At 30.2% G+C, this 23,379-nt stretch overlaps 1 protein-coding gene across 1 annotated transcript; it reads left to right on the plus strand.

Annotated features, from left to right (window-relative positions):
- The first annotated feature begins 5 nt into the window (after positions 1 to 5).
- On the plus strand, positions 6 to 23,012 carry LOC130900532 (uncharacterized). The gene is made up of 10 exons (XM_057811226.1): positions 6 to 123; positions 2,637 to 2,690; positions 8,518 to 8,604; positions 9,953 to 10,039; positions 11,841 to 11,927; positions 12,759 to 12,845; positions 14,073 to 14,144; positions 14,362 to 14,448; positions 15,718 to 15,804; positions 22,842 to 23,012. The coding sequence occupies exons 1-10, from the start codon at positions 6 to 8 to the stop codon at positions 22,946 to 22,948; spliced, it is 873 nt and encodes a 290-aa protein (XP_057667209.1). The 3' UTR covers positions 22,949 to 23,012.
- Positions 23,013 to 23,379: the final 367 nt, after the last annotated feature.

Genomic DNA, 23,379 nt, shown 5'->3' on the forward strand with positions numbered 1-23,379 from the left:
TCTAAATGACTTCTGAAAGTATACCTTTTGATCTAAGTAAACCTACACCAAAAAAAGTCCAGTGGGCTTTAATGTGGAGACCGAAGAGTCCGAGGAATTTACAAGGAAGGATTAAAAATCTGGGTATTTGTGATATTTCTGTTATGACATTGGGCAACAGTTCGCGGATCCATAACTATTTATTTCATTGTGTGAGAAGTAGTTACTAATAATGATTTTTGATCAAATTTTTTCGAAGATAAAATATAAAATTATTTGATTTCCATAAATTTTGATTTTCGCGATTGTTTTAGACCAATTCTGATGCCTAATTCTTAATGTTGGAAAAAATGGTTTATCTTCTCTGTAAGAGATCTGCTTCTTAAGTTTTGAGATAGACAAATGAGAACAAATCTTTATATTATCATTAAAATCAATACACGGGTTTGAATCAATTGTAAAAACATTTTTCCTCTTTCGATTGAGGTACCTCCAAACATATGACTTAGAAGCATTAACCGCTTCGTCAGATGTAGAAAAACGCAATTCATTCTAGATCTGCGGGAATAAGAAGAAATTATTGGGTGCCAAAAAAGGATTATACGGCGGATGATCCATCAATGCGATGTTTTTATTGTTAAAAAACGATTTTTCCACTACTGGCAAATCCTGCTGGGGTACCATTTAGAGTTGACCATTCTACGTTGGTCTAGTGAAATAGTGGCAACATTTTCAGTTCTTCCGAAACATTTTTGGTGTTTTTGAGCAGCATTTTTCCAAATGCTTGAAATATAATGACTTCTCAAGAACTGTTGATATAATTCGCTTTTACAAGAAGGTATAGAAATTGCGTCGAAACTTTTCACCTCTTCATCAACATCAGTAGCTTTTTAGCTACTTAGAAAGAGCTGAAATCTTCCATCATTTAAGTCGACTGATATTTTCGATGCTTAATTCAGATCAACAAGTTATGCAAATGCTCTTTAAAATTCCACACACTTTTGCAAGTTGTAGTCCGATCCGGTAAAGCTTCATACCAATAATTCACCCAGTTCTTAATATATTTTAGTGATGTCAATGAATTTTTCATTATTACCAGTTACGACAAGCAACTAAATTCGGGAAAGAACTATGAAATTTCTTCATATTAGCGAGCATAATTATTAATATATCAGTATCACTGGTTCTGATCACAACATTAGATTGTTCAACGATGTTACATGCATGTTAGATAATTTTCATATCAGCCTCTTCCTGCAATTTGCAACTAAGATCTTCAAAAATAGTTGATTCAACTTTTCCATTATTTGTTTCTGAAGATCGACAAAGATATTAAGGTGAATCAATTCACTAATGAAAGAAGCAATTTCATCATTTGCCCAGTGAATTGAGAAAAATCAATGAAAGATTCTTTAAGTTTGGTTCTTCATTTCTTTCGTAAAATCTGTTGGCCCCACTTGATCAGGCCCGTTAATATAATAATTAATTGGAGGTGTCTCTTTTTGTTAATGCCGCTCGTGATCTTTAATTCAGGGATGCCCATATTGATCGAAGATTACATCCATTCTATTTGCAGGATATTTGGTTATCATCTGCAAGAATCTTCCAAACGATTTCGGAATTTCTTTTTTTGCAAGTAATATGAAAAATCTACTGAATAGATAGATTTTTACTAAATAGATAGAGTTTACTAAATAGATAAAAATCTGAGTAGCTTGGTGAGTTATGATCAATTTTAGTTTCCAGACATTTAGTAAGCGCTGATTTGTCGGCTTTATAGATCGTCCTGTCCAAGTAACATAATGCAAGAGGAACAGGAGTAATAGAATAAGATAAAATTTGTAGGACATAAATTATTGTGATCCATAGAAATTCCATGCGACCAAATAAGTCCCGTTGGATCTTAATTTCTTTGTATTTTCTGCCATTTTTTTTCAATTTAGCTAGAAAAATTGTCATTAGATGTTTTTTTATCGTTCGGTCGAATCGATTGATGTCCGATGAGCACTCAATTATAAATGTTTCTCGTTGATCTTTATCAATTTGCTCAATATAAAGGAGAAACTTTCCAGCCTTAGATACAGCAGCTTTTTCGGATGTAATATTAAATAATTGATCTATAGGTAAGTTATGACTAAATGGGTTGATGTACTGATCAAAAGACTTGATGAAATTTTCCAGTTGTTCTGTGTTCTGTGCTTTTTTTAATATTTGTTAGCTGTAATGCAGCGGAAATATCCTTATTTTTCCCAAGTCCTACTTCCTCCAAAACGCTAGTTATTACAGTAGAGCGATGATACTCGCCTCCTTACCTAACGTTAACGAGCTAAAATTGTGTCGGTTAAGTGTACATTTCTAGTAATTCTTCGAGCAGCATCTCTGTTTATTGTTTGCTCCAAAGACAAATCTACAGGTTGCCTTGAAAATGGTTTTGCAGTTTGTTTTATTCCAAAAAAGTCAAATAAGGCTACCTTTGTTCACAATATGATATGATATGATGGAAATCTCCCATCTTTCTTATACATTACCCTTTTACTTATCAATTACCAAAATAGAATCATGAAGAATTGATAAAGGTATCGTCTCGTTTCCAGGAGAATATCTAGAAATTTGTTAGTAAATATTTCAATGATTTATTAATCTGCAATTTGTTTCAGGTTTTGGAAATCACTTGAATACCAATGCCAACCATCTGTACTCAGGTGTTAAAGGTAAAATTTTGCACGATACATTCATAACAAAATTGTGGTGGATGAAAATTGACGTCGTTCAAAGCGTATATGATTGAATTGATTGGAAATTCTAGATGGTTTAAGTGTTTCACCGATTCATAAGCTCGGACACGGAAATTATATAGTACAAACATTCATAATAACTGACATAATAGTTATCCATTCGTATTACTTGCCTTATACTTTGATTATTTGTTGAACGTATGAAAAATTCATTATGGATGTTATAGCTTTTTAAATCGTTATCAAATCTAAGATAAAGAACAATAGAGCTTGTATAACTGGAATTGATCAGTGGTTAGATGTATTTTTCATTGTCTTTATGTATTTTTAGTGAATTAAGCGGATATTTTAAGAGCTACTTTGGATGATTTGTTTGTGAAATTATTGCTGTCATGTAATATAAGCGGCATCTTCAATGTTACAATCATCAAATAGAACTTTTAATTCAGTTGATGTTGAAATATTTCGACTTAAAAAAATGGCTTCAGGGAATTTAGTCAAAAACGGAATATCTCAACATGATAGTTCAATATTACTAAAAACATATCGCAAAATTCCTCATGGACATATATTAACAATACTACGAATATTACAAATGAACAACTTATTATCAAGTAGGCACTATGATGTAGGTAAAATATCAACAACTATCTTTAAAGATCCCAAATAGTTTTGTTAGGAAACTAATACTTCTTTATAATAGTAAATAGTTTTCATCAAATAGACATTTTGTCTACATTTATAGGTCGAAGATCAGAAAATACTTTCGGTGGTCGGGAATATTTTTTGTACTAATTTGTTATTTTCTTAAATATTTTCAAAATGTAGTATTGAATAATTAAGAATAAACTAGAGGTTCTATCTATACGTGTAGGCGTGATGTAAAAATGGTAAATAAAAGTTATTGAGAAAACTAGTTTTAGCTCTTTAAGCAAGAAATTTTCTGCTTTAAATAAATTTAACTATTTCAATTTCATTTCAAACAATATTGATCAAATGAAACTGGAATCGTTGAAAACAAAAAAAGATGAATAGACGTTGCTATTTTATGACGAGCCAGAAAAGTAGGTAGGAAATTTTTATAATGTGTTAATAAGTTCCAAGAAAGAATTACAACTTTCATGGAATGGGAAGACTTCTCGGTAGATGAAAAGTCTCGAGATACTATATTTGAGTGATGAAGTTGAATAATATATTATCTTTAACATAGAAATCATTAATTTATAGAACAAATACTATATTAAATGCCGTAACAGTTATTTTCTGCCAGTATGAAATAATTACATTTTGAACGAGTGTTTCGTATTTCTATAAAGTTAAGAAAATCACAAGAGATGTATAAAACTACTGAAAAGAATAATTTCGAATCGTTAGAACTGTCACTTTATTTATAGTCTAGTCAACAAGCTCACCACGAGAAAAATGTTTTTGAAGAATTATGGCGCTGGTAAAATATTGCATATATCATTAACAAAATAACTCTGGAACTCTCATCTTCATCATTATTGATATTTTTATCTTGACGTTGAAGCTAGGGCTCCGCGCCGGTTTAAGCTTCGTGGAGCCCTTTCTTCATAAAATCATGCCATCAATGTTCATAAAAGTTCACTAATCTGTGAATTATTATATTTCATAACTATTGCAAAATATTAAAAATGTAAAACATGTCGATAAAACTTTTTTCCAATTAATATTTAGCTATGACTGTTTTCACATTAAACAATGGCAGTAATCAACATATGGGATTTGTTTATAAAATTGTTTCAATCAAATAGGGAAACTCAAATTTTTTTTGCCAATTCTGCCAAATATTGACTAACTTTATAGTTTTCTCTGAAGCAGAAAAAAGTTATAAAAACAGCTATATATAAATAAGTACAAAAAAACTTTTTGCATTTTTATTATAATACTTTCTAATATGAAATATTAGCGACTCGATAAAGGACATTCAAGTCTTTTTTATAGAGAATAAATTTTTCAAAATCGACTATAAAAAATTGAAAATTAAAATTAAGACAACAATTTTTCTTCAATCATCTCTGGACAACAAAATATGAAAAAAAAATTTCTAATATATTGAATTGAACAATTTTATGAACAAATTTGTAATAAAAAATATGTTATTACAAATTCATTGGTTAATTGTATAAAGGTAAATAGATGGAATCACCGAATGTTTTAAACGTGACTATAAAACAGCTATTCTTATTAATGTGGTTTACATGATAAGATTTCATAGGATATAAGATAAATAGTTGATATATTTTTCTTGAATATATACTAACGGGACCGTAATGTCGTTTTTGCGCATGCCGATATTTGATTGCCATTTGTCACCTCATTGTTTATTTCTTAGTCGTCTTTAGATTGTCCAGGTATCCAGTATAAGCTTAATTTAGTGGTAAGAATCCAGGAAAATACTTCGCAATAACTCCTTACCACTTTTGAATTTGTTGTTATTGTTTTCAAGGCTCCCTTGTTATCTGTGCAGCCTTCTCAGTTGTTTGATTTTCACTTGAAGGATATTACATCTAGTTTTCAGTGTGTACGACTTTTCGACAACTATGATCCAGTTAACACGATAATGATATGTATGTTTGCCAATCACGTTCATTGTTTGATCGACGTGATTAATTCGTAGACATATATTCATTTTTACCCTGGTAGACCAGTGGGGAGATGCAAACAGCTGACGTGTTGTTCCATTTTTCTATAGTTTTTTGAACGTTAAAAATCATTTATTCTCCTCAAATGGCTGTCTTATATTAATTCTAAAGAGCAAGTTTTTGACGTTTGTGGAGCTCATACATTTCGGCATATCAGCATAAAAAAAGCTCATTAGTATCAAACTTTAGTGCGAAGTCCGTGCGAAGGGGTTAATCGTTTATAACTGTTCAATAACGATTACAAAACATCTACAATATATTTCTTATGACGATAATAAACCATTAAAAAGTGGAAATAATAGAAAGTAAAGCGTATATTTGTAGTAAAATAGGCTGTGACACATCGCTCATATCAGTACATAACAGATTATACAGAACATTCAGCTGACTGAAAAGCGCTGGATTTAGTATAGATTTGTTTAAAAACGGAAAATAACAATCGGGATCGAATATGTGAAGTATAGATTTAGTTATAGATATAGTTTTAAAAATGACGCATATGCCACAATCAACACGACAAAAATAAAAATCTTCAACGCTCAATAGATATGCATAAATTTTGACCTTGTGTTTTAAAGCATAAAATAAATGAAATGGAAATGAAGTCTTGATAACAACTCATGAGTTAATGAGAAATTTGACGATAGGAAACCTTCGAATTATATCAGTCACATAAATAATGTCAAGAAAAATGACTTTTTTAGAATGAGACAATTCCGTCAAATATCATAGTTTGATAATTTATTTCATTTTTTATAGTCCAAAACTGATGAAAACATTGATAAGAGTTATATTAGAGTTGTTTCTCGCTAAGGTTATTATATAAATTAACAGCATTAACTAGTTTGGTTTATGTATGGTACCTAATTAAAAAATAATTGCCATACATAGATAGAAATACCAATTAAAAATATTAAAAGTGTGAGTGAATTTTTATAGGTACTCCTATTGTATGGAAAAACTGTTTCTAATGTCTTTTTGCCATATATTTCCTTTTTCCAATTTGAGTTTACTAACTGAGAAGCTAAACGATTACACTTTGTGATGCTTTTTGTGTAAATGAAAAAGTGATAGTTTTCATTAATGAGTATCACTTCTTCTGTAAGTGATAACAGTGTTCTTGACCCTTTTGATCCAACATATTTTATGTTAAATCCTGCTAGGTATAGTCAATTGACCTCATCTCACACATATGTATGTGGGGATCTAGAAATAGACCTCAAGAATGTCGAACAAATTGTGTTACTTGGATTTGAAAACGATTCTAACCATTCAAACAGTAGCAAGGTTGCCATGTCTGAAGAATATGCATAAATTGTCTTTTGGCTTCTGTCAGTTATCTGTACATAGTGATATTCTTCAAAAACGATTCCTGGTTTTCAATAAATAAAGTAAGTGGTAAATACTACCACTTAACATTTCAAAGGAATTATGAGCTAACTAAGCTAACAATTGCAAAAATATATATAAGCTCTCTTTCCTTATCATTATTTACACCACAATCTCACTTTTCTTCTTCGTACTTTGTGAACAGAAAAATTCGTAACAATTTGACTATGAATACCAAATATTGTAATGAAATGAGTCAATGCACACGATTGGATGAGTAATAACGAGAATACGAAGAGTTAAACATTATGTTTGTTGTTTATTATTGATTTGGGTGGACCTTGGTACCACATCACTAACTTTTGCTTCCTCGAGATACTCACTTCAGAGTTTTATATAATTTTCTTCCAATCTAAGCTGTATCATGTGTACTGATAATAACAATAAAGCAAATCACAATAGTGATATGGAATCATATTAAGAAAAACTAACGGTTCTTTGAAAATTGTGATAAGGGTACTCGTCGAAACAACGATGAGTTCATATACATTCCCGCAATTAATTAATATAATTTTTTAAGGAAAGAAAAATGTTTTCATGTACCAATTTTTCAGCTACATCTCCAACTTTAATAAAAAACCTTTTGATTTCTCTGTTCATATGGGGAAAAATATTTCAAGTTCTTTCAGTGCTACTTTCTATCATCACTATTCCTAATATAATATTAAATAGGTTCGTATATAGACAGGATTGCCTTGTCTCTTTTATTTTTTGCCTATTTAATGAATTGGTCGAGTTTTTATAACGAAATTTCTCAATTTTCTCCGTAATACTACTTTTTCAATTATTTAATACAGTTTTTTGTGTATTGACGAGTAAGTCTCTTTAAAATCAAAGAATGTCTTTTCACATATTATTCTCAACTGTTGTTATGTAGAAGCTTAAAAAGGAAACTTTGGTCAGTTCTTGATTGCCATCAAAATCCCCTCAGTATTTCTATGGTCTCCAGATTTTCTTAACCTCTGTACTTTGTGAAAAGTTGTGTAATTTTTGTAATTTTCTTCACCATATTCCATGATTTCCGCGCGGATTCTATTTTCCTCAACACATTCATTGTTTTTCAGTTCATTCATAATTGTGTATACTTCCTCTTCTATTGAAGTTCCTTCTTCAATATTTGTTTAAAATAACTTTTACATCTGTTAAGTATGTCCTTTGTGTCTTTTGGCTGAGCTTGCCTCCTTTTACTCAACATTAATTTTTTCTTGCTTTTTTTCTTTCAGTTTCTTAATATCAAATCTTCGTCTTTCTGTCTTAATTTCATTGTCTGTGAAAAGTTTTGTTTGAGTTTCGTTACAACAAATTTGTGGTCACTATTGGTATTGTTTCTTTATAGATTTAAGGTGCTTCGCAGTTCAACAGTTGAACAAAATTAACATTATCATGTGATTAGTTGTTTTGGCTCTGCATCTTTGGTAGAAAGACTATGAGCGACCCATGATCAAAAATAAAATACACGTGCTGCGAAGATGGAAGATTTGGTGACCATTATAAAAATATTGAGGTTCCATGCAAAAATAAGAAATTCTTATTAAGACCACTGAGCCGAGAAAAAATTTAGAACCCGCAGTTAAATGATAGTCTAAAACACTTTCTCTTAATTTCAACAACATATTTTGATATATGAAAGGGATTTTCCAGCTAATTGAACGATTAATCCAAATGATGTATAGAATCATTGTAAGAGCGTTGCTCCAAACAATGGTTTAAGATGTATAGCTAATTATGAATGAATTTTTTTGTTACAGATTCTAGAAATGGTGATATAAGAAATAATAGATCGATTATGAGATACTTGATTGATAGAATAGAAAGTCGGTATCCTGGATGGACAGGTGAATAGGTTTATTTAATTATCACTTAACCAGTAAGAGTAAGAAATAGAGCAGGATTTTCTATTTCATACTTTCTCCACGAAAGCTGTTCTATTTAAATACATTAACTTTGTTATTTGGATATCGAGACGAATATTTTCATTATACAAAGTTTCTTAGTAAATCGTTTAAGAAAACGTTATTACAATATTTCCATCATAAATATAAATATGGAGTACATATACAGAGTGAATTTCAAGTATAGTTTGATTCGATTATGTCAAGACTGACAGAAACATTTGATTGCATAGCAATGCTAAAATGAAATTCATATAATATTTAAGGATGGAAGCTATTGCGATTTAATTTAATTTTCCATCTCCTCCCGTTAACTTATCTTGCCATGAATATTGTTCACGTTTTCTTGCTAGGAAGATAAGCATTAAAATAGTCAATATGTCTAAGTAAAAAATGTTTGAAACACAAATTATATATCCAAGAAATCCACAGATTAAAACAACAAATTATATAACCACTTGTTGTAGTGGCTGTAGAAAAAATTAACGAAACTGTGATAAAGTGTATAAGAATATAAATATTTATAATTTTCTCAAATTATCCCACAATTTATCTTTAAATTTATGAAGTTTTTACTTGGTAATTGGGAACAAAAATACGGACATAAAAGAGTTTAGTTACTTATGGTTTTTCTGTTTACTGAAGATGTAACAAATCAACCCAAAATGTTCAGAATATTTGACTCAACATATTTGTTTTTGCAAGATGTAAAAATATTTTCGATTGTGAGGGTTGATATAATATAAATCGAAAGCAGGAGCTGAAAAAAGTAAGGCAAAATTATGTAAACGAAGAAGTAAATTCCTAAAATTGTAGTAGCCAATATTTTTTCCGAGAATTTTCGCAACGACTGACGATGTCAAAAAGTGCATTTGGTTTGAATCTGTTACGGAGGCCTAGCGACGCGAAAACTCTTGCTTTTTTGTCCTTTGGAAACAAAAATTTTACATGTCAAAATTCCGTAATCCTTTCTTACAGAAACATCACTGGTTATTCTCTCTGTACCATAGACTGAGAATTTACCAATAAACAACAGGAATAATGGAACAATTTTGACCCACATGTTTTACATTGATTCAATAAACTTCAATAATGTATTATTTAATTTTGATTGTTACATTTTCGTCTTCAATAAATTTTTCATATTTTTGTCTTGTATACCTGATTAAATTATTCAATCTATTATATTTTGAAACTAAAAGAAATAGACAATAATATAAATATGATACTTCTGAAAATGATTATTTTGTAACGTTGTTGTTTCATACATGCTGAGACTTTTGTGTTCTAGGTTCTTTAAATGAGCTCATCGAAACTGGCAAAATCAAAATGAACAATTTGACTCAAAGTACAGACAAACTCTATCCATGTTTAAGAGGTAATATTTTTTTCGTTGCTGTATTATCTCATATATCATTTAGCAAATTTTCGAAAAATCGCTCATTCTCATTTTTTCACGTTTCTTTACTAGTATGATACGGTACATCAAGTATTATAACTGTTAGTATATTAATGCGTTTAGAAAATTGGATATAACTTAGCATTTATTTCAGTATAAACTTCATATTTTCTAATTATAGGATTTCGATATAATATTGTAATGTTTCTCTCATTTATTTACACTATCAATATCGATGGGATGCATTTATAAATACTGTCTTCTACTCAATTAGTTCAAAAGAAACAATGTGAAGAAATTGCCTGTTATGATAAAAACTTATATAAAACATGAAACGGGCGGCGACTTCGCCAAATCTTAGAATTCCCTCATTACCAGAGCCGGCTTAATGCGGACGAGTTCGTAACAATATTGACAGTCGGTTAAGATGTGCTTATTTCTCAGGTAAAAATTGCATAGGTTGACTCACTCGAAGTAAGTCGTGCTCAATTTTTTTAAAGCTTATTTTTTGTTTTTTTGTATTCTATTCTCTAGTAATCTATATATATATATATATATATATATATATATATACATATATATATATATATATATATATATATATATATATATATATATATGGGTGATTCCGTTCTAACTGTGATATTCAATGTCCTGTATTGTTTTTTTGTACTAGTCATTAATTAATAATCAATTAATAAAAATTTTGTGTTAATTGAATAATTCTTAAGATATTTAAACATTATTTTTATACAATACAACTTGCCACTTAAAGAAAACTTATACTACATCACTTGAATGTCAGTACCGTGTCATGTCCATTCCTAGAATTTACCGATAAATTATTAATTTTTTTTGTCGTAACAAATGATTTAAACTAATTACCTTATAAATTCTAATGTTTATGATCAAACTGAGGAAAATTGATGCACTTGTTGTTTAATATCTTAAGTTACCATGTCAGTACCGTGTCATGTCCATTCCTAGAATTTACCGATAAATTATTAATTTTTTTTGTCCTAACAAATGATTTAAACTAATTACCTTATAAATTCTAATGTTTATGATCAAACTGAGGAAAATTGATGCACTTGTTGTTTAATATCTTAAGTTACCATGTCAGTACCGTGGATAAATGAGTCAGTACCGTGGAACTCAAAATCCGACATTTGTGTCTTGCTCGTGATACTTTGAAGTTGTAGTAAATTCCTCTTAGAGTTTTATTTTTACAGTAAAATAGATGAATAATATGCATAAAAAAGTTAGAAAAGTTAAATTTTAAAATCTTGAAATTTTGAATACAAAAAATCACAGTTAGAACGGAATCACCCATATATATATATATATATATATATATATATATATATATATATATATATATATATATATATATATATATATATATATATATATATAATTCAGAATCTATACAATATTGAGAAATGAAATGAAAAATAATACAGGAAATGGGGGTTCCAAATAGACGATAAGGTGATATGATTGAGGAAAAGATTGATGATCATTGATGATCTGAAGCTAAATATAATACAGCGCTGTTCAATAATATTACAAACATATGAAAATTGAACACCAAATAAAAATAGAACTATAATTTATCATGTGGTCTGAATATTATTTTAGAATTTTTTAGATACAAAATCGTACCTTATCAATAAACACCCACAACATGGATAACAATTATTACTGCTTCCATATGCTCCCTCAGATTTGAAAATTATACAACCAAATTGATGAAAATTGATATAAGCCTTTGTTTTAGATTCTCTGATTACGTTCATTGAAAGTGGCAACCTGAATTTAAATAATATGATACGAAAACTAGACCGTTTCTATCCAGGTTCAAAAGGTAAATATAATGTTTTTCAAGAAAAACGTTAGCACACAATAATTTTGCGGTATCACTCATATAATAATCAATTATGGAAAGAATATGGGACATAGTCTTTCTAAACAGTCTTAGCAATTATAGTATTGAATATATTCCAATTGTGTTCTAACTTAATGTTTCCCTATAGGGCACACACCTGACTGTCGAACAGAAATGATGCTACAGGGGCTTGGGAAAGATACCAGGTTAAAAATTTATTCTCGAGATGATATACTGGTTATTAATTTGAGAAATGGAATAAAGTTAGAAACCGTAATGTTCAATGTAATTGTCTCATAGTGGTAGCTACAAGCGAGTTCGTGTTATTGCTCCGAAGTTTGCCCTACTTAATTATATTCATTTCTTCGTACAGCTCGTCGGGAAAAAATTTGCTCCTAATCTATAATTTGTTTTATATAATATTGTGAATAGAACATTTTTGTTTGCAGTGTTATTCTGTTGATAATCTTATTTATGACGAAAAAAACAAAAGCTGCAATTGCAACAAGTACAAGTTATAGAGAGGCGTGTTATCTTTCAACTAAACTATCTAATAAATGGCCCGACTTTATTGCTGTAGCCTCACCATGATAACGAAGCTGCCGCTCTTGTTCGAGGACAGTTTACTCGCACAACGAATGTCTTGCAGGGCTGCTCGCCTTGTATGTTTCATCCTTTTCGATGTATCTCATTAAAAATTGTGTTCTAAATATGGGCTTTCAAACTATTCAAACTACTATAAAACTTTGTTAGCACAAATAAATTTTGCAAAACATGAAATTCACTGTTTCCATCTTCTTTTTGTTATAGATACTTTAATTCAAATCCTCAGTAGCGGTGACCTCTATTTGACTAACGTTGTCCAGAAATTATTAGGTCGTTATTCCAGAATCACAGGTAACTATTTTTAATATTCTACTGTTTGTAATGTAAAGGTTAAGCATTAAAATTGTCCTAAAAATAATTAGCATGAAGAAAAATATTGGGAGGTTTTCTTATGTAAATTATATGTAACCATCAATAGATTATTCGGAATTGAGAAAAGTTGTATAAAGGGTGTACCAATCTCACGACAAACTATAATATATTAGGGATTATTTCAGTACTTGTCAGAAAATGTTATTAAGAATAATGAAGGGTATCCTTAAGGTATTTTTAAATTATTTCCAACTGTATTATTCCGTTTCAAACCAAACATATGATTTTCTAAATAAGAACCCCTATATAATGTACTCAATTTGAATTGCTCATATTATTTGGAGTCTTTTTGTGTATGGTTTCGTCACGTTATTCAAAGTAATTAAGAAGTATATATTTTGAAATTGCCAGTAAGGCAACGCGCTGTAGTTTACTGTATGCTGAAGAGGAAAATTTAATTTTTTTCATTCATTGTTCATAGCTTAAGTTTGATAGAACAGAGTTAATTTGTCATATACATTGTTAACCATAATTAATACTAATCTATAACATTTCATCAGCATTTCTCAATGATGAGAATACATTTAAATAAACTATAAATTTGATAGATCGGGATACCCCTCATATTGTGACAGTAACGTGATAATCTCTTGATTTGAGGTGATATTTGCAATAGAACGGAATGCTAGCTCAATAAGCGATTGGATTAGGAACCCTGGATTTATCCTCGCAACAAAGGAGAACGCAATAAAACAAAATTCATCAAAAATGAGTTAATAAGGCGCCATGCCGATTCTTATACAAGATAGGGGCTATAAACTATAAGCGATAGGCTAAATTGGGATAATGTATGTGTTCAATAATCATAGTTACTTATTCCAATTTGACGTGAGGTTTTGGTTTCCTATATTCAAGAACCGTTTTCTGTAGATAAATTCGAATCCGTAAATATGATCGTTATTTGTCAAAATCGGATGTCCTCATGCACTGTTGGAATATCCCCTATAATAGTCGGTGAAGTTTTATAAAACCTCATTTTGGTTATTTAAGAAAACCGATTCAGTTTAAAGAAGTCTCATCATTTCCATTGACTATTATGGTTTGAAAATTGTATGATATTGAAAAATGAATGACACCTCCAAAACCAATTGAACTTATAGATTCGAATGAAATATTTCAATACATTTTGAAGTTTTTTTGTTATAGATTTTTTGATAAATGTTCTGAACAATACCAAGCTTACCCAGAGATTGGACAATATCTATCCTGGATTGTCAGGTAAATTAATGCCTTGAGCTATATCTCACCTTTTTCTTATATAAAAATTGTTGTTCTACTGGTATATCTTTGCTTTGAATTTGGACCTTTGAAATATATGTAGTCTCCGGAAGAGTCCACAGTAATTCTCACATCTATCACTTTATATGAATAAATTACCTCAAAATACAGTCTCACGATACTGTTATCAAACATAGTAATTGTAACTTTTTTATAGATTCATTGAAAGGTCTCTTGAAGAATGGCAAATTGAACTTAAATGGTCAGATTAAAAAACTAGATGATCGTTATCCCGGTTGGAGAGGTAAATTTTCTAACACTTTATGTTATACTCATATGCTATATTCATATTAGTTCATCGGAAATGACTACAAGTTATTTTTTATTATTAATATTACTCAAGCAGATAAGAATATGTTTGCTTTAGTTTTATTTCTATTAGAATTATGAGGAATTTTTGAAAAGGTAGTAAATAAAACAGAGTAGTAATGAAAAAAGCATATTCTGCGTCACAAACAACTTTAAAGGGGACGTTCGAGTAGCTCGTGAAATCCTAGAACTGTTATTACTTTGGTTAAAGTTTCTTCACCCTTGCAAATATCATATAATGGAAATATACAGAATAATAAAGTTCAGTACCTCCTTTTTCCTTTGAAGATATCAATATGGGAATTTGAGGAATTATAGCCATTTCAAAATTATGCACAATATTACAGGGTGACCTAACCAAAACCATGTGCCATATCAAAGTTACATTTTATCAAATAAATCAAGGATAGAAAATAACAAGTCCTTGAGTAATTCAAATGGAAGGAGTAACAGTGGTTAATACAATTAATTTAAAAATTGTTTTCATAATATAATCATTTGCGAAATGATATATGAGATATTAAAAAATATTTTAGTGCCAACAGGCAATAAATGCCTGCAATAATTATGGTCAAGAGACTAAAATCAAGACAGCTAATGCTGCATCAAGAAACCCAAGTTTCATGCGTTATTATAAAACTGGAGTATACTACTATTATGAACTTCTTATCATATAGATGGATAAAAAATAGATGAGAAAAATTGATGAACAATTGAACAGAAAAGATAGGCGAAATAGTGTTGGGAACATAGGATAATGGACTGAATAGGATTTATAATGAGAAAAAAAATACCAAAAAACTAATTTTTCACGAGATTCTGAGTGAAGAGTGGAAAAAATGATATTACTTGTTCTGCTTCATCACCGTACGAAAAAGGTTCTCATGTCCAGTCTATAGTAACTGGGTACACACTGTAGCTATACTGATATGGATGATAAGGATGTTGAAGCAGCATTTTTTTTTGAGAATTTTCCGACCAAAAATATAATGTATTTCCTATCCTCCATCTTATCCCTAGGAAGCAAGAGCAATGTGCAATGTTGAATGAGCAATGTTCGATATTTGTTTATGTTCTAAATTTCTAGATTCATGTTGTTCTTTTCCCTCAACATTAGATAATTATTCAAAAATTTCATGCAATAACTTATGAATCTTGTATTTTAGCTCTTTTTTAATATATTATTAGTACATTTTTGTTATAGAAACGATAATTAAACTACTAAGTAATGGTCAACTGAATTTGTCTAAACTCATTCAAACATTAGACAGTCGCTTTCCAGGATTAACAGGTAATTATATCGCTTCATTCAATGAGAGCACAAGCAACGGAAATATATTGGGATGTTTTAATATTATATTCTTAGAGTTCATCCTGATAGGTTGGATAAATATAAATGCACCATATATTTTTATACCACTCATTCATTCACTATAACAATCAAACACTCTAACGCTAATTTTTGCCCATTATTCGTGAATTTCGCTCAAGTTTCTTACGCTGACATAACCAACAATACTTTACTATCCTGAGCTCTCCAACCAACGTATCTATCTCGAATATATAATAGAAAAGCCGGCTCATTCGCCAAAATTAGTACATCTTAAATTTCTAACGCAGTCGAAGTTTACAAAAGTCTATAATTCCACAGCACTATCCCTTTCTTAGAAGAAATCTTCTCCTGGAAAGCTAATTTTGGATATCCATATCCATACTCATGTGAAAATAGGAGCGGACAATCTCCATCATGTGGTAGTAATGGGAGTGAAAACAATTATCGAAAAGGTTATCACCTCATGTTCACGATAACTCGTCAATCCCATATAGTTGCCCTTTATCTTAGACAGTTTCTTCGCATGAGATTCCATTATATATTATCGAAGGCTTTGTGTCGTTTCTTAAATATCTTGGTGGGTAGATCTATTTTATTGGGGTATGTGCTTCTCAAGACCTCAATTTTGACCCACACATTTTTCAAAGGTATTGTTAGGCTGCTCTGGAATATAGTTGCTCCCTCTTCACGGTATTTTTGGAATAGCGGTAGACAGTTTTTCACTGTGAATAACGTGAACGATCATTTATCTTAACCATCCCAAAATTTCTTGAATTCTGGAAAAAACCTGGAATTGTGTGAAGTCGTGTATTCTTTTTCAAAACTGCCTTCTATGATCTGCATTTCATACTAATTTTTCATTTTTTTTAATCTTAAATATAAGTTCAAACCAGTAATTGCAATAGACTTGTCAAGGTCTACATCCAAATTTCAAAATATCCTCGACAATTTGTTTCAGAAATACCTAAACTTCCACTCACTTACAGTAATCATCTATTACAATCAAAATATATTTATCATCATTTTCTATTGTCTGGAATGGTGCTATTAAATTTGGAGCTTGACGTCTTGACACGTATGGTCAGATATGTCGCCGATTTTGTTCTTTCAATGATCGAAACTCTACTCCTATATGGATAGGTAACCATCGTTTGTCGAGTATCGTGAAAAGTGCAGCATCGCCTCATAGTGAAAACAGTATAAAAGTTATAATAGAAAGATTTTACTGATAAAACAAGTAAATGTAGACTAGGAAACTAGGAACGCCTCTAGTACACTTATTGGGCGATCAGATGATCGGTTGACCAGTGGAGGTTTACTCTCATGGGGATGTAAGTCCTACTTGGTCTATAAAACCGGAGATTTTATATTATGCTAAGGTTATTGATGTTGTACTATTGGGATTCAGTCTAAAGAATTGATTTGAATCTAATGTAAGTAGGAGGGAATAAATCTCGCTGAGATGGTTTATGTGTGTGTTTTTTTTGTTACTACAATTTTGTAGTAGGGAGACGTAGGACTTTTCCAGGCTCTTTTTTTGGATGTGGTTCAGCTGTTAAAACGCTTGCAGTATTGAAATCCATATGAGGGTTGGTCAAATTAACGTGTTGGTATATATATAAGCGGTTTTTTATTGGGAACGTAGCAATGAAACACCAAAGTAGACTAACTTTAATATATTTTCCGAGGTTTCGAATACTCATGTATTTATTGTATAAAGTATAAAATAAGAGGTAGAGATAAATGTGTAACAATGATAAAATAGTTTAGTTAATATCTTGATATGTTTGAAATCATATTCATTATTTTCATTTTGTTCATGTTTATGTAATGCGGTTGATGCATTTTTTGTATATTTATGACCATCTATCTGTGTGAAAATATGTGCATTATTTAATGATTGAATCAATCTTAATTACATATTTTAAACATTTTTACGTATGCAAGAATTTTTAACCTTTATGAATTACAAATGTTAATGTAAAATTCAATTACTCAATATTTTGCCATGACTTACTGCGTTATGAGAACACCTATGAATTTATCCTCAAATTGAACTTTCCCTGATAACAAAATTTTAATTGACTGTTATAGAAAACCAACAAGTTCTGGAAGATATATCGATTATCATTCATATCACCCACGTAACACTTGAATAAATTTGCTCAAACACATAAAAAATAGAGTTCTCATAACTCCAAATCTAATATTTCACAAGAAGAATCTTAAAATAGTTCAAACTTTTTATGAAAACTCGCAACCTCCACATCTTTTGACTCGAATTTTGTATAAAACATCTGACATTGACTTAAACATTGAATTATCACCTTTACAATATATGACAGCCGTTACCCATAAATATTCTGAAATATTTAATCAACACGTTCCCAATAAGAAACCGCTCATAATATAGCTGGCAAAGACTTCTTCTATGTAAATATGTATATATATATATATATATATATATATATATATATATATATATATATATATATATATAAATCGCTCGCTGCACGTTTCTTGTCGTCATTTTCTCTCGACTTTTCCTCCATGCTTCATATATTTGGTATTTAAAAATGATTTGTTATATTTGAGCCTTGAGTTGTGTCCTTGTTCTCTGGCTAATTTCACTTTAGGTCACAACTTTTTCCTTTATATTTGCACTTCATTAATTCATATAATAGTACCTTTCAGTTTTTTAGCTTGGTTCATAATTTCAAATTTTTTGTTCCAATTTTTTATTTTAAATATAATCGGGATATTTCTGTTTATTTTGAATGCTCCTATTCTGTAGCATTTAAATCAGCTACCAGGTCGACTTCTAACTCTATTTTCCTCATTATGGATTCAATATTTTCTTTCATTTTTGGTTGAATTATTATATTATAGCACCTCATTTCTCTTTCTACATTTTCCAGTCTCTCTTCTTGTTTTAATCCATCTATAATATCTGCATTTCGGTCTATTTTTTCTTCCATGCTCTTGAGACTACCTTATATTTGTGAGAACATTTCTTTTATTATTTCCAAATCGTCCTTGTCATTTTTATAATTCATTTTCTTTTATTTTGTTTAACGCACCTTAACGAGTTCCGCGTCCCGTTCAGTTTCGCTAGAGACCTATTCAATTCAGCCTACAATATTTATTCAGGTTGGAAAAACTCGTCTAGCTACGTTTTTGTGTTGTAATTTTGATATTCTATTTGGATTCAGTCTGGGTCTGTATTTTTGTTTGTTTGGATTTCTATTTTTAATGGTTTTTAAACGATATTTGTTTATCGCTTTTTTTTGATATTTATCAAAGAGACCTAAAATCAAGAACATTTAGATATATAGATATATATATATATATATATATATATATATATATATATATATATATATTATTGAAATTATTTATTATTTGATCGCTGACATTCTATTGCATCTGAATTTGGTTTTGGTGGTTAGCTTGATTTTATTTGAATGTTCTAAGATTGCAATTATTTTTTTTCGTCTTGATAATCAAGATTACCAGTTATGATTGTTATTATAGATTCAAGTCCATTTATTAAGCGCCTTCTGTTCTTAGTATATGAAATATCTTCTTCAAAGTGTGACAAAGTACATTGGTCAGTCGAGAAGGTCACTGATCAGTCGGATAACTTCCCACAAGAGTTAGATAACAACTGAAAAAAACTAGAAAAAACGTTTATTTCTAAAAACAACATATATTGCCCAAAATGATAAATGCCTTAATAAGAAAACTGATTTAAATAACCTTAGAAATTTCCACTTCACTTATGACCACCCAACCTATAAAATCTATTGTCATTTATATTCTAACCAATGAATATTCAACTACGTTCATAACGACCTAACCTATTGAAATTAAATGTTATATATATACCAATCAATATTGAACATCATTTACTAGAACTTATCCTTATCCACCCTATAAAAATTCAACGTCAATTATAATGTAACTAATTAAAAATTAATAGAAATTCCTGTAGTAATCAGAATCAATATTTCAATTAATCAAAATTTCTATCCATATGAATATTGAATTTTATGAGTTTGAAAATTTATACAAGCATTAATACTGTAAAAATCACCGGAAATCTTGATTAATTATTGTAAGTTAAATTTTATTATTGTTTTGCATTTATACATATTTCTTAACAAAAATTTGATTCTAGGAAGCATTAATCTCCCATAGGGTGTTGAGAAATTATGTTAATAAATCATTTTCTTTGATTAGCTCAAAGTGTTTGCTGGGGAATAGTAACATCAACTTGTCGAAAAAAGTAGGGGGTGACTTTTCCATTAAACTATCCTCAATACAAATATTCCCGTGAACAGATATTCCACACTATATCTCCAATTGAGATTTTACAAATTATTTCCAAACTGATATCAATAATTTTTTTTGTTGGTTACTGTATATTGTCAAAACACGTACTTCTGTTTTCAAAACTATCCCAAGTTCATCCTAAATAAATAACTGCAATTATCATAACATTTGATTTTATATTTATATATTGTATGCAAATTTTGATTAATCACAGTCGAAACACATAGAATTAAGAATGTTTGTTTCTGTTTTAGATATATCACTAGAACTCATCAAAAATGGTACACTAAATTTAAGTGTTTTTTTGTGTTTTATTTCTTAATAAAATGACTATGCAGGCGAGATGAGATAACGGTAAACCCATCTTGCAGTCAATGAGAATAATTTTATTCCTGTTTGTTTTCTGTGAAAATGAATTTATTTTTTGTGAGTCTATAATGGTTTGCCTTTTAAAAACGATTCGTGACTACAAACGCACGACTGAGGATCATGGTTCGAGGAAACCATGCGGAAAGCAATATAAGCGGTTTTGGACGAAAAAATAGGTTATTATAAAGAAGCTAAGCAATTTAATGTGCCTCAAACGACGTTGGAGAGAGAAGTAAAGACTTCCCATCTAGTATTTAAGGAAACATCAGATAAAAACTTATCCATACCAATTAAACTACAATTGGTTCTAAGGCTGCCATTCTGTGTCTGCAGAAAATGAGTTTTGTGCTTATTTATGGCTGGAAGGTTTTATAAACTTACGGTTGAAGATCTAAAGAAATTAGTATACTTGTTAGCACTTAAAAATAATAAGCCTAATTCATTTAACGGTAGAGAGTGGAATAATGGCTTCCTAAAAGTACACCCAAAGCTTCCAATTAGAAAGCCTGAAAATACTTCTGCTGTCAGATCAAAGGGCGCTTAGGCGGTCGGTGCGTAACAAAACAATTGATGTCTTATATTACACAGTTGTTTTGAGGTTTTCGTAAAGCAAAAGTTTAATGTTCGTGTCTCAACATTTAGATTAAAATAGATGTTGTGATATGACGTTACGAAATTCAGTACCACTCCTACCACCTTGTCACAAAATGTCGACCAACCCCTTACGTGTGACGTAACTAATAGATAGTCCCTTGTGGGTGGAAAGAACGTTAGTACATCTGTCTAAGTCATGTGCATTGAGAGAGCTGCAGGTATATACCGCTAAGTGAAGATTTTACCACCATCATATCTACGACTAACGGTTCTCTTTATTATTTGGCAAGTATTAGCATTCACCTGTATGAATTTTATTCAGTATAAAATGATTTTATATTTTAACAATTTTAACATTAACATATTAGTGGAATACTATTATTGTAACGATTTTCGATCGGTATGAATGACTTGGATTCTTAACAGAGCTGAGGAAGAGAAGTTAAATATATGGCAGAAAAAAATACTAGACTGTGAAACGGAGGGAGATTTATAGCTGAGGAGAACGAAAAATGAAATAAGAAATCTATTTGGAGAAACAGAACTGAGGAAAATAATCAAATCCATGGTCTATTCGTCGTGCTTCCGCTGAATATAAAATTCCATTTGGCACGCTACGCAATAAGTACATTGGCAACCGTATTAAGAAAAGCGAAGGTGAAACAGTTTTTACACTCAATGAAGAAAAAGCATTTATAAGGGCAGCAAACTGCTGTGGAGATTGGGGATTCCCTCTTACACTTCTCGATTTGGCAAAAACTTTCTTAGATAGCCAAGGTCGTAATATCAGCAAGTTTAAATCAAATATGCATGGGTCGGATTGGGCCCGTTCATTATTAGAAAAACACAAAAGAAAGATAAGTTAAAAAGTGTCGGCAAATATTGAAAGATCTCGAGCTATATTTCAAGAGATATCATGGTAGAATACTTTAATGATCTGAGGGAAACGCTACAGAATGTACCAGCCTGTAATCTGTTTAACTACGTTGAAAAAAATATGCAGGATGACCCTGGCAAGCAAAAAATGTTGTTTCGTCGTGGAACGAAATATCCAGAGCGAAAATGCAACTTTACCAAGACATCAATATCAATTATGATCTATGTCATCTACATTCAAAAATTCCAAGTCTCAGTCGAAATCGAACAAAATGATAGATATTAAAACTGCTATTAGGTTCATATAGTACCTCACGTAACAGCGGACACTAAATACCGACAACGTTTCTTTCATATAGTTTAATGGCAGTTTGTTAATTACTAGGTGCGTCCACATTATTAAAGAAATGTCCATATATTATATCTGTTTATTTCGAAAAATTACAATTTAAAGTTCGTCTTTTCTTAAGAAAAACTAATTTTCCAGCAGTATGCTGCTTTTCTTCTAAGAAACTGACGTCTATCAGACTTTTTATCAGCTTCATAACTCAAATAAGAAAATTACCATGCAAAATAATCCCTTATTATACATTTAATATTAAATTCAAAAGTACTAAAAAAACTGTTTATTCAAACTATCATCAGCGGTAAGTCTTTAAATATCTACTATCATATAAAATTGATTAAATAGAACTGGTACTCCAACTACATATGACGGAATTAAACTTTTGGATAACTTTTCAGTTATGATATTTATTTTATTTTTGGCAAAATTTAGAAAATTCTCATGCTTATCTAAGTTTTTGTTTGTTTTGTTATAGATGCTATGAGGAATATCATCCAAAATGGAAATTCGACACTGAGTAACCTAATCAGAAGACTAGACGAGTTCTATCCCGGATGGCAGACAATATTTTTTTCGATCTGAGATTATAATCTATGGAAGAAAGATCCAGTGAAAAATATACTCATGATGTAATAAACATTATCATTAAATACTTGGAATGTGAACAGCCTAACGAATAATTTGTTGAGATAGGATCATCACATTTTTAATCAATAAACAAAATAAAATGAAATAAGCATTCTCACTCTTCCTGTTTCATCATATTGATACCAAAATGACGTGCTGAATGGAGATTACCAATGATTTATTAAAGAGAGTCTATGTTTATAAAAATATATTTCCACAAAACTCATGACAAACAAAATAAAAATTATTGCATATATAGATCAAGTTCAATGCACTGATATCTGTTTGGTATAGTACAAATTTGTTATTCAATTTTGCATGTCGGATTTGAAGGTTGAATTGTAGTAACATTGAGATAATTTTGCACTGATATCCTAGAACCATTA

This window comes from Diorhabda carinulata, chromosome X, assembly GCF_026250575.1.
Source record: "Diorhabda carinulata isolate Delta chromosome X, icDioCari1.1, whole genome shotgun sequence".
Classification (NCBI taxonomy): domain Eukaryota; kingdom Metazoa; phylum Arthropoda; class Insecta; order Coleoptera; family Chrysomelidae; genus Diorhabda; species Diorhabda carinulata.

Coding starts and splice junctions, on each gene's coding strand:
- LOC130900532 (XM_057811226.1), top strand. CDS start 6: ATGACTTCTGAAAGTATACCTTTTGATCTAAGTAAACCTACACCAAAA. Junction 11,928..12,758: donor TTTCTATCCAGGTTCAAAAG/GTAAATATAATG, acceptor TTTTTGTTATAG/ATACTTTAATTCAAATCCTC. Junction 15,805..22,841: donor TCGCTTTCCAGGATTAACAG/GTAATTATATCG, acceptor GTTTTGTTATAG/ATGCTATGAGGAATATCATC.